This window comes from Odontesthes bonariensis, chromosome 7, assembly GCF_027942865.1.
Source record: "Odontesthes bonariensis isolate fOdoBon6 chromosome 7, fOdoBon6.hap1, whole genome shotgun sequence".
In the NCBI taxonomy this organism is placed as follows: Eukaryota; Metazoa; Chordata; class Actinopteri; order Atheriniformes; family Atherinopsidae; genus Odontesthes; species Odontesthes bonariensis.
The window spans coordinates 32,306,407-32,318,654 of NC_134512.1; the positions used below are offsets into that span (position 1 = coordinate 32,306,407).

Below are 12,248 nucleotides of genomic sequence, written 5' to 3' on the forward strand. Positions count from 1 at the left end.
TGGCTGAACGCATTGATATGAAGGGAGAGAAAAATAATGATATTGCTAATATGGGATGTCATACAGCTTCATGTCAAAAGAGGTGAACTATCCCTTTAAGCACAAATCTCTCAGGTTTGTTTGAAGATCCTCAACAAACTTAGTCAGAAATGCTTGTTTTTAGAGCTCGGCGTTGTCGTAATGGTGGACATGTTTGTGTTTAACAGTCAGGGTAAACGAGGGCCTTCTGCTTATAAATGACCCTGAATTTATTTGTTGCCTCGCAGGCCATCGCACATCTTTTTCATGGCGTGATCTGTGTTGATTGTTCACTTGTAAGGAGGGTAAAAACTGAGGAAATTCCAAGTCTTTGTTAAGACAATCTGTCCGACTGTGGATCGGTGGAATTTAAACTCTTTAGAGATGCTTGTGTAAACATTTCCAGCCTGAACATCAACAACTTTTTTTTTTTTTTTGTCTGAGCTCCTCAGGAGATTTTCTTTGTTTTTGTCACGATATACACTTCTGAACATCAACAACTTTTTTTTTTTTTTTGTCTGAGCTCCTCAGGAGATTTTCTTTGTTTTTGTCACGATATACACTTCCAGTAATTTTTTTTCTGAAGCTCAGTCTCTGTTCTGAAAATAAAATAAAGTGCTGTGATCATCCACCCACCGACTGAAAACGACTCTTTTAATTTCACTTTCAAATTTCCTGCTAATCCTACAGATTCAAACACTCTTAAAACTTACAAATATGCATTAAAATAACTTACCAAGTGTTTATTTTCCCACATTTTGTTTAATTAGGTAATTATTCTAACCTACTATGAGGACTGTAATGATGTTTTAGGTCGTATTAATGCAGAAATATTTAGAGTGCATAACTGTGTGACACATAATCTGCAAGCTGTTAAAACCACCTGAACCAGACTGGAAGAAATCAGCTCAAACTCGGTCCACTGCTTTGTCTCCAATCATCATTCATAATCAGGTATTAACTCCGAGTCCAAGCTTTTAGCGGACGGTTAACAAAGTGGAATCAAATTCAAGCAAACATTCATTTGATGCAAAGAAGTTAAACCTCGTGGTGGTAAACTCGGCTCATTTTATGGATTCGGGTTACTCTGAGTGACTCACTTGAGTGACCGTTGTTGGCTCCATCTTTATAGCAAAACATGAACATGAACAGCGATGATCCTCAAACTCTTCTGCTGAGCAGCCGAAATGACAAAAAGAGCTGCCTGAAGCTCAATTTCTGAATGAAAGTCAAACTGAGGTGATTTGTTTTGGGAAATTTAACGTGATTTTGGCTCCTTTTTGTCATTAAGAGGCGAGAAATCTGGGAAGTCCTTTAAAATGGAAAAAAAGGATTAGTATGGTCATTAAAACCTTTTTTTTTTTTAATCTTTTGAGAGTTATTGCCAAGGTGAAATTTGCAATTCTTTGTATGTCGGCATAGATCAACTTCCTGTGCAGCATCTACAATTTGTCCAAAATGCAGCAGCTCGTCTTTTAACTGGTATTAAAAAGCGTGACCGCATAACTCCGGTTATTTTATTGCTCGCGTTTAAAAGGCTTTAAAACAGGCCGGCATCGTCCTGCTAATCTGAGCTGCTCCAAATTTACACCACAAAAAGAGCTCTGAGGTCGGCCAACTCTAAGACATCCCAAAACCGAATGAAAACAGTGAGCCGATCGAGAATTTGAGGAAGAAATTACCTCTCCACATCCGCACAATAATTACTTTCAAGTCACAGCTGAAGACATCGACTCTCCAGTATAATACCCAATTATATGACTGCATTCTGTGCTTTTATTTTGTTTATTGTCTTTTTCTACTGTCTGTTGTGTTTTGCCTTGTTTATATCATTGCTGCTCTTAGTTATTACTGAGCTTTAGTCTTAGTTAGCATTAGTTTTATTGGATTTTATTGTGTTTCTTAGTTGCCCTTGACCTCGTTTGCTTCCACACATCACTATTGACGTTTAAAGCGTGAAAAAAATATTCAAATATAAGCTATAACTTTTAAGCCAAACTTAATCGTATGATAAATTATCTCAACCACGGACAACACTGAAAATAAAAACATAAAATAAAGATCGAAAACATTAAATAACTGACCCAGAACACACATGAAACATGTTTTTAGAGGTGTGATGTGAATACTTTTCGTTTCGCTCACTGTCAGGATCAATAGTTACAGCCCAGAGGCCCCGTCAATATTTGCATCACCGTCGACCTTTCCTCTGACTCCATCATATGACCCATGTTCTCACATGAGGCTCATCTTCTCCACATAAATCCCCTGCTACCAGTGTGAGTTTCACTAAACACCAGCGACTCGCAAGGAAACCCTGCGACGTCGCCTGTACTAAACAACAACTTTAGAAAGTGAGACGGCAGGAGAACCGAGTGACTTTTGTTGACCTTAAACCTCCAGAGTACGTATTGTTTCAGCATATAAACTGCTGAGGGTAGCAGAGGTTTCACCCCTGTGCGTGAAGGTTGCAGACTGCCTCCAAAGGATCACAGGAATACAATCCTACTTGAAGAAAGAAGAAGAAGAAAGATAAATGTCTGTCTACCCAATCAAACCAGATCAGTGGCTGTTACTGGCTCACTGCTTCAAGTAGAAAATTATTGTTAGTGTACAGTTCTGTCCAAAAGCCTCGATCCACCTTTATTTCTTCATATTTTGCTTCCAGGCAGACAGACTTCCTTGGAATCTTTTAAAGTGGTCTATAGCATTAGTTCTCCTAGCTTTCTGAAGGTCTTTCAAAATCCTTCTTTGGACATTGGCGGCTTTTTCCCTCATTTTTAATCCAGTTCTTGTACCTGATCATTTAGTTTAAGCCACTTAACACTGAACTATGTATCATTCAACCATAGAAATGCACCTACTGGAAAAATTCTAAATCTTACCAAGTATATTTGTCTCATTGAGTATCTCATTACACTTGATATAAGACACAACTGCCTAACAAGCACCATTTCAGCCAGATATAGGGACTTGTTTTAATATAATATATCTTGAATATCTTATTAAGTGAAAAAGTCTTGAAAACAAATTGTTTTGAGTCATATTTCACATGGAACAAGCTTTTTTTTTCATTTGAAGAGGTTTTTAAGCTAATTTCAAGATCACTTTTAATTCAAAACTCTTAAATATCAGATTTTATTTAAAAAAATCTTGACAAGCCGATTTTCACTTCACTATTTTTCGCAGATGTTTTTGCTTATTTCAAGCAAAAACGTCTTGTATTTGTTGTTTTTTTTTTACTTATTTTTGGAGGGGCATTTTTTCCAGTGTAACTGGGATGAATGTGTCCACACATAACAGACAACTTAGCAAAGAACCAGTTTTAAATAGTATCTTTAGACACTTTGTTACCAGCAGGCTGTCACAAAGACACATCATTGTTCCTGTTTCTTTAGTTTCCTCTATGAAAAACAGCAAAGATAACACAGTCTGACAGACAGAAAACAGGATTTCTGCAGCAAGAAGGTGATTCCCAAAGAGCTGTTAGCTGAAAACTTGGCATATCTCAGCATGGTGTGCAGTGTGTCCTTAAAACATTTGAGGAAACTGGACAAGTGGAGGACAAAAGGAGAAGTGTCAGGCCTAAAGAACTATCTACAGCAGATGAACAGGATCTGAAAGTGATCTCCTTAAGAAAGAGGAAAAACTCCAGCAAAGCCCTGACACAGGAGCTGAGAGATGCATCTGGACCTTCAGCTGATCCATCTGCTGTTGGCCCAAGCCTCATCAGAAATGGGCTCCATGGAAGGGTGGCTGTCAGGAAGCCGTTCTTAAGGAAGGGAAACAGGGAGAAAAGGCTGAGCTGTGCCAAAGGACACAAGAAGTGGGCTGAAAATCAGTGGCAGCAGGTCTGATGGAGGGATGAATCCTCCCCAGAGCCCGGAGCTCAACATTACTGAAGCAGTGTGGGGTCATGTTGGCAGAGAACGCAACAAAAGGCAGCCCACATCCAAAGAAGAGCTTTGGGATGTCCTTCAAGAAGCCTGGAGAACTATTCCTGAAGACTCCTTAAAGAAAGGACAGAAAGCTCGTCTGAGAGGGTTCAGGCTGTGCTGGAGGAGAAAGGAGCTCAGAGCAGATATTGAAAAAGGCCAACATGGAGAGAAGACACGAGGAAGTACAAGTTGTAGTAAAAACAAAGCACCATCTCTTTGGAAACCTCTTCTCCTTTAAAGAGGAAACCACCACCACCACCAGCAGGGGGCAGTATTGTTGCACAGCACAAAGACGGATTATTCACCCGGCTGTCGCAGATTTATTCTGACATTTCAGTCCAAATTTAGCTTAATTTGTTGGACATTTCCACCATTGGTGTGGATTGTCAACCGATCTAAGAGACCCCCACCTTCTTATAGCTCTTTACTTTGTAATTTAGAGCTTTTATATTAGTTTGTATCAGTTTCTCGGTTGTTGTAAAGTTCATTTAAATCAAACGGATAAAAGTTGGCCCGCATTTCAATGCGATGAACACAGAAAAGAACAGAGAACATCCTTCATTGAGTTCAATGAGCTCCGTCACAGCCAGACTGAGCAGATGTGCTCACAACCAGCAGCTGTAAACAGTGGGAGACTGGAAACAAATTTATCACACGGAGCAACGCTGCGTCTCCCTTTTCCATAATATCTGCAGTTCGTCAGCTGGAAGAAAGTCTAGAAGAACATATAAAACATCATGTGAGGCTACAGTTGATGCATCTTCTTTTCATTTTCTTTAATAAGATGACGTCTAATTACACAAATTCAGATGTTCTTTTATTTGACCAGATGTTCCCAAAAGAATCTAAACGAATAAGGCAAAAAAATAATTAATTCTTTTGTTTAAACTTACTTGCTCACAGTTAAAGATGAATCAGCACTGGACCAAACGGCCTAAAGAGGTCTGAAACATTCAGAAATCCTTTTCTCCATAAATCAGCCACTGTGGTGTGTGTGACCCACACTGATAAATGTAGCAGCATTTGGTGCCCGGCAGGTGGTCGTTACCGATTCTCCACAACAGTTGGCGTTTAAAAGTGAACTTCTATGTTCATTAGAGCTGATTTCCATTTAAAAATACTGTTTTTAGGACTTTTTCAACATCCCCCTGATCAATCGGACCAAAAGATGGAAGATATCAGTGAACACAGCAAATATTTCCTCTGAAATGTGAGTTTTTATTCAACATTTTACTCAGGTCTCATTTTTTTTTCCCTGTTATATGAGCAGACGTTGTCAAAGTTGTTGGTCTCCTCTGGTTAAAGAAAAGAAAAACCCACAAAGGTCACTGAAATAACTTGAAACTGAATAAAGTAAACGTGAATAAACACATTTACTATAAATAACTTTTGAGTTGTGGCTCAACAGAATCATTTTAAAGAAAACAAACTCATGAAACTGGCCTGGAAAAAAAACGATGGTAGCCCAAGAAAAGAATGAGAACTGGAAAGAGCTGTTCCTGCGAAACAGCAGTGAGAAAGCTTATGAGCTGAATGGGGATAGCTGCCCAAGCTAAAAAAGCTGAAAATAGTGAAAATTTTAGCAGTAAAAACTGTTGCTATGGTATTGGTTGAAGGAATTTTGTGATTTTTGTGTGCTACCAAACTTAACATTGGAGTTAGTCAGAGAATTTGATCTCGGTTCAAGGCTCATAGCTGAAATTCTGTCAATGTGAGCTCTTTAGTAGTTACATTGGCTGAAAGAGGAACATTTTTCCTACATTTTACGGTATAATTTGTTTCTCTAAATTAAACTGTATAAAAGTTAGAGGAATTTGTTTGAAAACACTGAAAAATTTGAAACTTATCAGCACGCACTCAACTGTGTGCTCATTCATAAAAATCAAGAAGGAGCAAAATGTTCATGTTTTTTAAACTGTCATATTTAAAAATTGGCTGAAGGTTTGAAAAAGCTGAAATAATTGGTAATAGCTGAATGTCTTGTGGCCCATTTAAAGTTTGAATGGTGTCTCTAGCTGAAAGCATGCAGAAATAGTTAGGTTGGAAAGAGGGAGATGATTTGGAAGAGCTGAAAGCAGTTTCCATTCATTTGAATGACGGGAAAATTTGAATAAAAGTTGAATATCTTAAAAAGTGTAAAAGTTAAAAACACCAAAAATGATAGCAGGAATCTGCTGAAAGAGCTGAACGTTTTGATACCAAAATTGTAGAAATAGCTGAAAGTATGCAGGAGTAATTGGGTGCGGAAAACTGGCGGAATAATAATAATAATAAAGAGAAACAGGAACTTGTTTAACTTGGTGTGTCGTGTAAGTATCATCACACGTGTCTTCCAACTTGAAATGAGTCAGTCGGCCTTTTTTAAAGGGAGTAAAGTGGTCAGTGTGCTGCTTGCCATCATGGTGTTCACCACACTGAACGTGGACAACAAACAGCTAAAGAGAGGGTTGTCTCAGGAGATTATTAAGGTTATAAAAACACCTCCGAGCAGCTTGATGTTCCTCTGACTGTAGATACAGATCTTATTCAGAGGTTTGAGGCTCCAAGGGGAAGAACCGATGAAATATGGAGGAGTCGAATAACACGAAGGGAAACCCAAAGAGCCCAGAACGACTTCAAAACCGGAGCTTTTTGAGAAGTCGCATCAGCTCCAAGTTCAGAGACGCGAAAATAAAGCAAGCGAAGAGAATGACACGGCGCCTGCTGTGACAGGTGGAGGAGGCCCGGTTATGTCCTGGGGTGCATTGAAATCTAAAGACGATCCAAGTCATTCTGGAGCGAAATGTGCTGCCCGGTGTCAGAAAGCTCGGTTTCAGCAGCAGGTCGTGGGTCCTCCCACAGGAGAATGAGCCAAAACGCACCATCTGGGCAGCAGTTTCTGATTCAGTTTCAGTCTTATTATCAGAATAAAATGTTTATTAGTGTCACAGACATTTATTCATTCGTCCTACTTCAGTTTTTAAATCAATCAATCTTTGTTTTTTGGGGAAAATTTCAACTTAAGTGTAAAATCTCTTTGTCAGGTTTTATGTTAACTCAGCTTTAAGAAAGAAATATGACACGAAATAGACAAATTAGCTTTTTTCTACATGCACTTTAGATTCTGCTTATTTGTACATCTGTTCAATAACTGCACATTTTGTTGTGTATACACGATATTTTTTACTTGAATCTTATTTTTTAATTACAATTTTTAAAGCCTGAATTGAATACTTTTATTTATATACTACTTAATAGTAGGTGCTTTGTGCTTCTACGTTTATTTCATCGTCTCGGGTGTAAATGCTGCTCCTGCAAAGAAATGTCCCAGTTTGGGATGAATAAAGTACTTCTATTCTGTTTGTCCTTAAAACTTCTCACAGATTTGATTTAGATTCAGTTGGATGGTGCAGCTGGATCCTAACGGGGGGGCAAACTGAGCCACAGGAACACTTTAATAGAAAGCCATATTTTTAGGGTGAGGAGGTCTGTTTAGGACATCTTTTACGTCACTAACATATCATAGAGAAGCTACTCTGCAGAGACTTTAAGTAGCCGAGGATAACGAGCTTAAATGTTTGCAGCTGCAGGAGTCAACGCTTTTTTAAGAAATGTATAAATGTATTTGCTGCCTTCGTGTCTTTAAAAATTAGATTATTAGGGGACTTTCTACATTAAGATTCAGTTCTATGGTATTTATCTAAGTTGTGGAGCTGCTGGTACATTTTTCTGTGTGTTTTTGGTTTATTTAAAGTTCATCTTGGACCTTCAGTCTGTAATAAAGTTTTTATTGGTTGATCAGAATCTTAAAAGACGCATCCTGAAGTTTGGTGAAAGTATTTTATTTGACTTAAAGTAGTAAAACAAATGGCTCATCATACGTTGAGTTGTTATCAGGTTGGATTCTGCAAAGTTCTGACTCCCAACTTCTGAATGAGACATATTTCCTGATGTTTACATGTTAAACATAAAAAACAAATGAATGGATTATCCAAATAAAAACATGAGCAATCTAAAAAGGTGGATTTATTTTAAATGAGATCTGAAGGAAATACACCAGTTTTTACCCAAAACACGAACACAAAATTATATTTTTTTTTACCAATTCTAGGATTTATTGGAGTGAAATCAGTCAGTTTGTCCTCCTGAGAGTGAGCTGGAAATTTGCAATTTTCATCCAAAAAGGAGCTGAGCTGAGTTTTCCCCTTTTGGGAATCTGGGCTCATTCGAAATCCGAGCAGAAGGAGCTCAAACACCCAGAGATGGTGTGGAGTCGAGCTGCCGCTCGGGCCTCTGATCTGGAGTCATCCTGGAAGATTTAAAACCGAAGCCTCTCCGCCCCGCACAGGGAATATTTCCCCTGCCGTGGGAATGTCTCGGGAGGCTGGATTAGGAAAAACACCTTCATATTTCAGCTCATTTGTCTCACTGTGTTGCTTTAATATCCCCAGCTCGGTTAATCAGCCTTTAAACAACACTTTGTTGCTTCTTAGCTCTAAAGTGCGTCACTCAGGAACAGAAAAAACAGCAACTCTTAAAGGTTTTTACTGATAAACACAAATAAAAACAAAATATTCACAGATCACCTGAATGTGCATCTTAAACCTCATTGATGAATCAATAAATATGATCATGTTTACACTCCACACAGGCTCGCTGTCCCACGAACAAGGAGGGCGCTCGGCGGTCTGTTCCTCCTTTGCTCTGACGTACTCACCACGACCTTAACCAGCAACCAATCCGGCGTCAGTCTTGAACGTCGGTGATCTTCCTCTTGCGGTAGTTGAGGACCAGACTGGAGGCGGTGAGCTGCGAGGCCCGACCCTTCTCCCAGCTCTGGAAGCCGTTCAGGCCCCTCTGGCCGGACCTGAACAGGGCCTTCTCCAGGCTGTCCAGACGCTCCACCAGAGCGGACGTGTCCTCGTTGTAGGCGTTCTGGGAGGAGTCCATGGTCCGCCTGAACCGGCCGATGAACGTCTGGAGCGAGGACAGCACCAAGAGTTCACGAACTGTCAGAAAACGGGGTTTGATGCTGGCATGCGTGGCGTGCGACACGATTAATTACAGTCACTGTGTTTTAGTTTGGGGCATGCTGGCGGTGTTTCTCTTTAGAGACACAGTTTTATGAATGTTTTGACTTGAATGACTTCAGAATTATTACAAACTCAGCATCCAGAGGAGGTTACAAAGGTCTCTGCTATGCTAAACTGGCTTCAAACATGTTCAAATACAGCTGATAAACAACTATTTTCCCTCCTAATTCACCTGCTGATTATCACGATCTCAGTTAAATCATTTAAGGAGAAGATGTTAAGATAAAATTACCCTAAAACTCAGCTCTACAGGTACATGACAAAGGAAACATGTATTTATAAGAAGTCAGTTTTCACTCTTTTGATCCTGATTACAGTTTGAACATCAGGTAAAAACACCAGCTGATGAAATGAGGATTTGAGTCTGTTTCCGTCTGTCAGGCTGTGAGATTTAAAAGTCAGCCTGCCTGGTAACAGTTGCCCCGGACGACCAGCAGTCGGGCATGTTTTCTGAGCTGACCGCGCCCCCCAGTGGTGACAAGTTCAATCTGCTTTGTGCCGTGAAGCTGAGTAACACTGCAGCAACATCTGGGCTCTATCTGGACTCTGTTGGAACCAGATATCAATCAGTGGATCATCAGGAGGTTTCTCTGGTGATTTGCCTCTGTTTTTTCATTTTATTATTTGACGTTAATCGTACCCTTTTTAGTCACAGTATCCCAAAACGCTTCGCATGAATCGAGTTGCCAGTATCTCAGCGGGCTGCTGGCCTTTTAAAGTGTTCGCAGAAGCTCTGATGGAGCCAAGGCTGCCACAACCAGTGTTAACGAATGGGACAAGCCCAGTTATTAGTGTAAAGAACCAGAAACTGCTCTTCTTAATATGTTGTGCCTTTAATAAAGAGCCCATTTAACTTACTGTAGCTCATGAGAAGTCGGTGCCTTGTTCCCCTCATCTCCAAAAGGTCAGACTCACATTGCTGTGATTCATTTGCAGAGACATGCTGCTTTCTTTATAAAAAAAAATAAATACACCCCCCCCTATTTGTCTGATTTCAACATGTATTATTTGACATTAGTGTCAGTAACAACTTCTGTGGTCTTCTCTGATGTTAAACCCTTTTGTGAAGAGGTTTCGTACCTGCAGCAGCGCCTGTGCGATGTCTGGGTTCTCCGGACTGTCAAAGTGGAGCATCTGTGATCCCAGTCCGTAGTAGTAGGGCCCCATCTTATGCAGGTCCACCACGTTCGGGTCAGCGGTGAACACGGTCCTCCAGCCCTCTCTGTACACCTTGGGAAGCTCCACAGCCAGCACCCTCCTCTTCTTCTCATACAGACCTTTACACAGCCACAAAGGGAGCTCCATCTTTGTTCCCTGAGATGGAAGAAATAAGAGTCAGAGATGGAGTAATCATCCAGGCCTCCAGCCCTCTGGGACACACCTGTAAAACCCCTCTGATGTATTATGAATGTTTTCTGAAAGCCGTTTTAATACAAAACCCACAATCAGTCTAAAAATGGCCAAAACTGAACAAGGCACAGCGTCTTATAAAGATCATCTGGCTTTATTTGCTGTCATATTTGTTTAGGACGTACAACAAAACATCAACATGAGTTTAACCAAAAAACTACTAACTTTTATCTCTTTGTAAAACCATCCCGTGCATCTACTTATTTGAATTGATCCCCTTTTAATTGGCTGTACAACTCACAACATTTTCTCACTGGAGTGTCTCATGAAATGTTATTTGTAATTTTTAGGACATTTTTAAAAATGCTCGAGAACCTGTGATGAATGAATCATTCTTAAATGCAGTTTAATTAGAAAAGGTGTCGTGCTTCTGCTGGTTTGGTGTAATAAAAAATGTTTAAAAAAATAGTATTAACTTGATCATTTTATATGTATCACTTACGATACTCTATGTTCAATTCTGCCAACTGAAAACAGCCTAAACAGCACTCCATTATAGTCTACTGGATGTTGAATTTTACCAGGTAATTCTTATTTAACTGCCTTGGTGATAAGATTTAGAGGCTGAAAATCGTGCCGAATTCACAAGCGAGTTGTGTTAATTCTTAAAAACTTATCAATAAGTTAATGTGACATATATGACTACCAAATTCAGCGTGAAATGCATAAAAGACTAATAATTAAGTAAGTCTGGTGTGACGTTAAGTTGCCTTGCACTGAAAGCAGTTACGTAGTATTTACGTATTTCTGAGTTAACGTATGAGAAGCAGATGTGTCGTTAAATGCTCATCCACGGCGTTATATATATATCATTAAAACACATTTTCACGAAATCACCGTACTGACCTCCGGGATGTCCTGCGAGTCGCTCGACTTCTCCAGAAATCCAAGCCGGGGGAAAACGCACTCTGTCTGGACAGGCAGTCTCTCATGAGAGAGCAAAATATCGTCAAGGGACAGAAAATTCTCCTCCGTTCCCACCCCAGGTGGCACAGGGAGATACGACTCTGTGTCCATGTGTACGTGAATAACACCCAAAGAGGTAATTTCACCAGATAATCGCAGTAAAACTCTGAAACTTTTCCCACAGTGTTTACACTTCCGCTTCGATTTCCTGTTTCGGCGCCAAAACTCATGAGCCAATCAGAGCGCTGCAAGACCAGAGCAATCGATTCAGTCTCAATCGAACTCTTCAGTTCTGTTGTAAACATATGTTTATCAATATTTATTTTCTGTTTTATATTTTGATTATTATTCTTTACTTAAAGTTATATACAATAGTTAAATATCAATTTAGGTTGTATTCTGTTAAAATTGGCTTCGTTCTTAGACATTAAAAATGAAATAGTCTCTGTACTCCGTACTTTTCCATGCAGGAATGGGAAGACAAAACAATTGGGAAAGCCTGGGAAAGCAAGTGCAGATTCACACACACACATTGTTTGGCTGATTCAGAGAATATGACGAAGCATGTTGAACCTACTCATGTCCAATCATACTCGGTCGAGTGTGAGTCCAACCTATGAGGCTATAAATGCAAATGATACCCGGAAATCGAGGCTCAGTCTGACGGACTTCCTGCAGGAGCGCTGTTCCACTGAGCCCAGCGCTGATATGCTCTGACATGTGACTTCCAATAAACACTTTACTTTACATGAGATTCCTCCGGCTTGTTCTTGAGCTGCCATCGAAAGAATCGAATCTAACAATTCAAATGTTAAATATCATATGTACAGAGTTTCATATAAAGTAGTTTATAGTTTAGGACAAATAAAACACTTACCTTCGTTCATGTTGCAGTGGTTTTCAT

The 12,248-nt window shown here is 39.7% G+C and overlaps 1 protein-coding gene across 1 annotated transcript; it reads right to left on the reverse strand.

The window, feature by feature from the left end:
* Positions 1-7,770: 7,770 nt before the first annotated feature.
* gins3 (GINS complex subunit 3) lies at positions 7,771-11,548 on the reverse strand. The gene is made up of 3 exons (XM_075471106.1): positions 11,285-11,548; positions 10,109-10,342; positions 7,771-8,912 (listed from the first exon to the last, which is right to left on the reverse strand). The coding sequence occupies exons 1-3, from the start codon at positions 11,453-11,455 to the stop codon at positions 8,682-8,684; spliced, it is 636 nt and encodes a 211-aa protein (XP_075327221.1). The 5' UTR covers positions 11,456-11,548; the 3' UTR covers positions 7,771-8,681.
* Between the last annotated feature and the right edge of the window lie 700 nt (positions 11,549-12,248).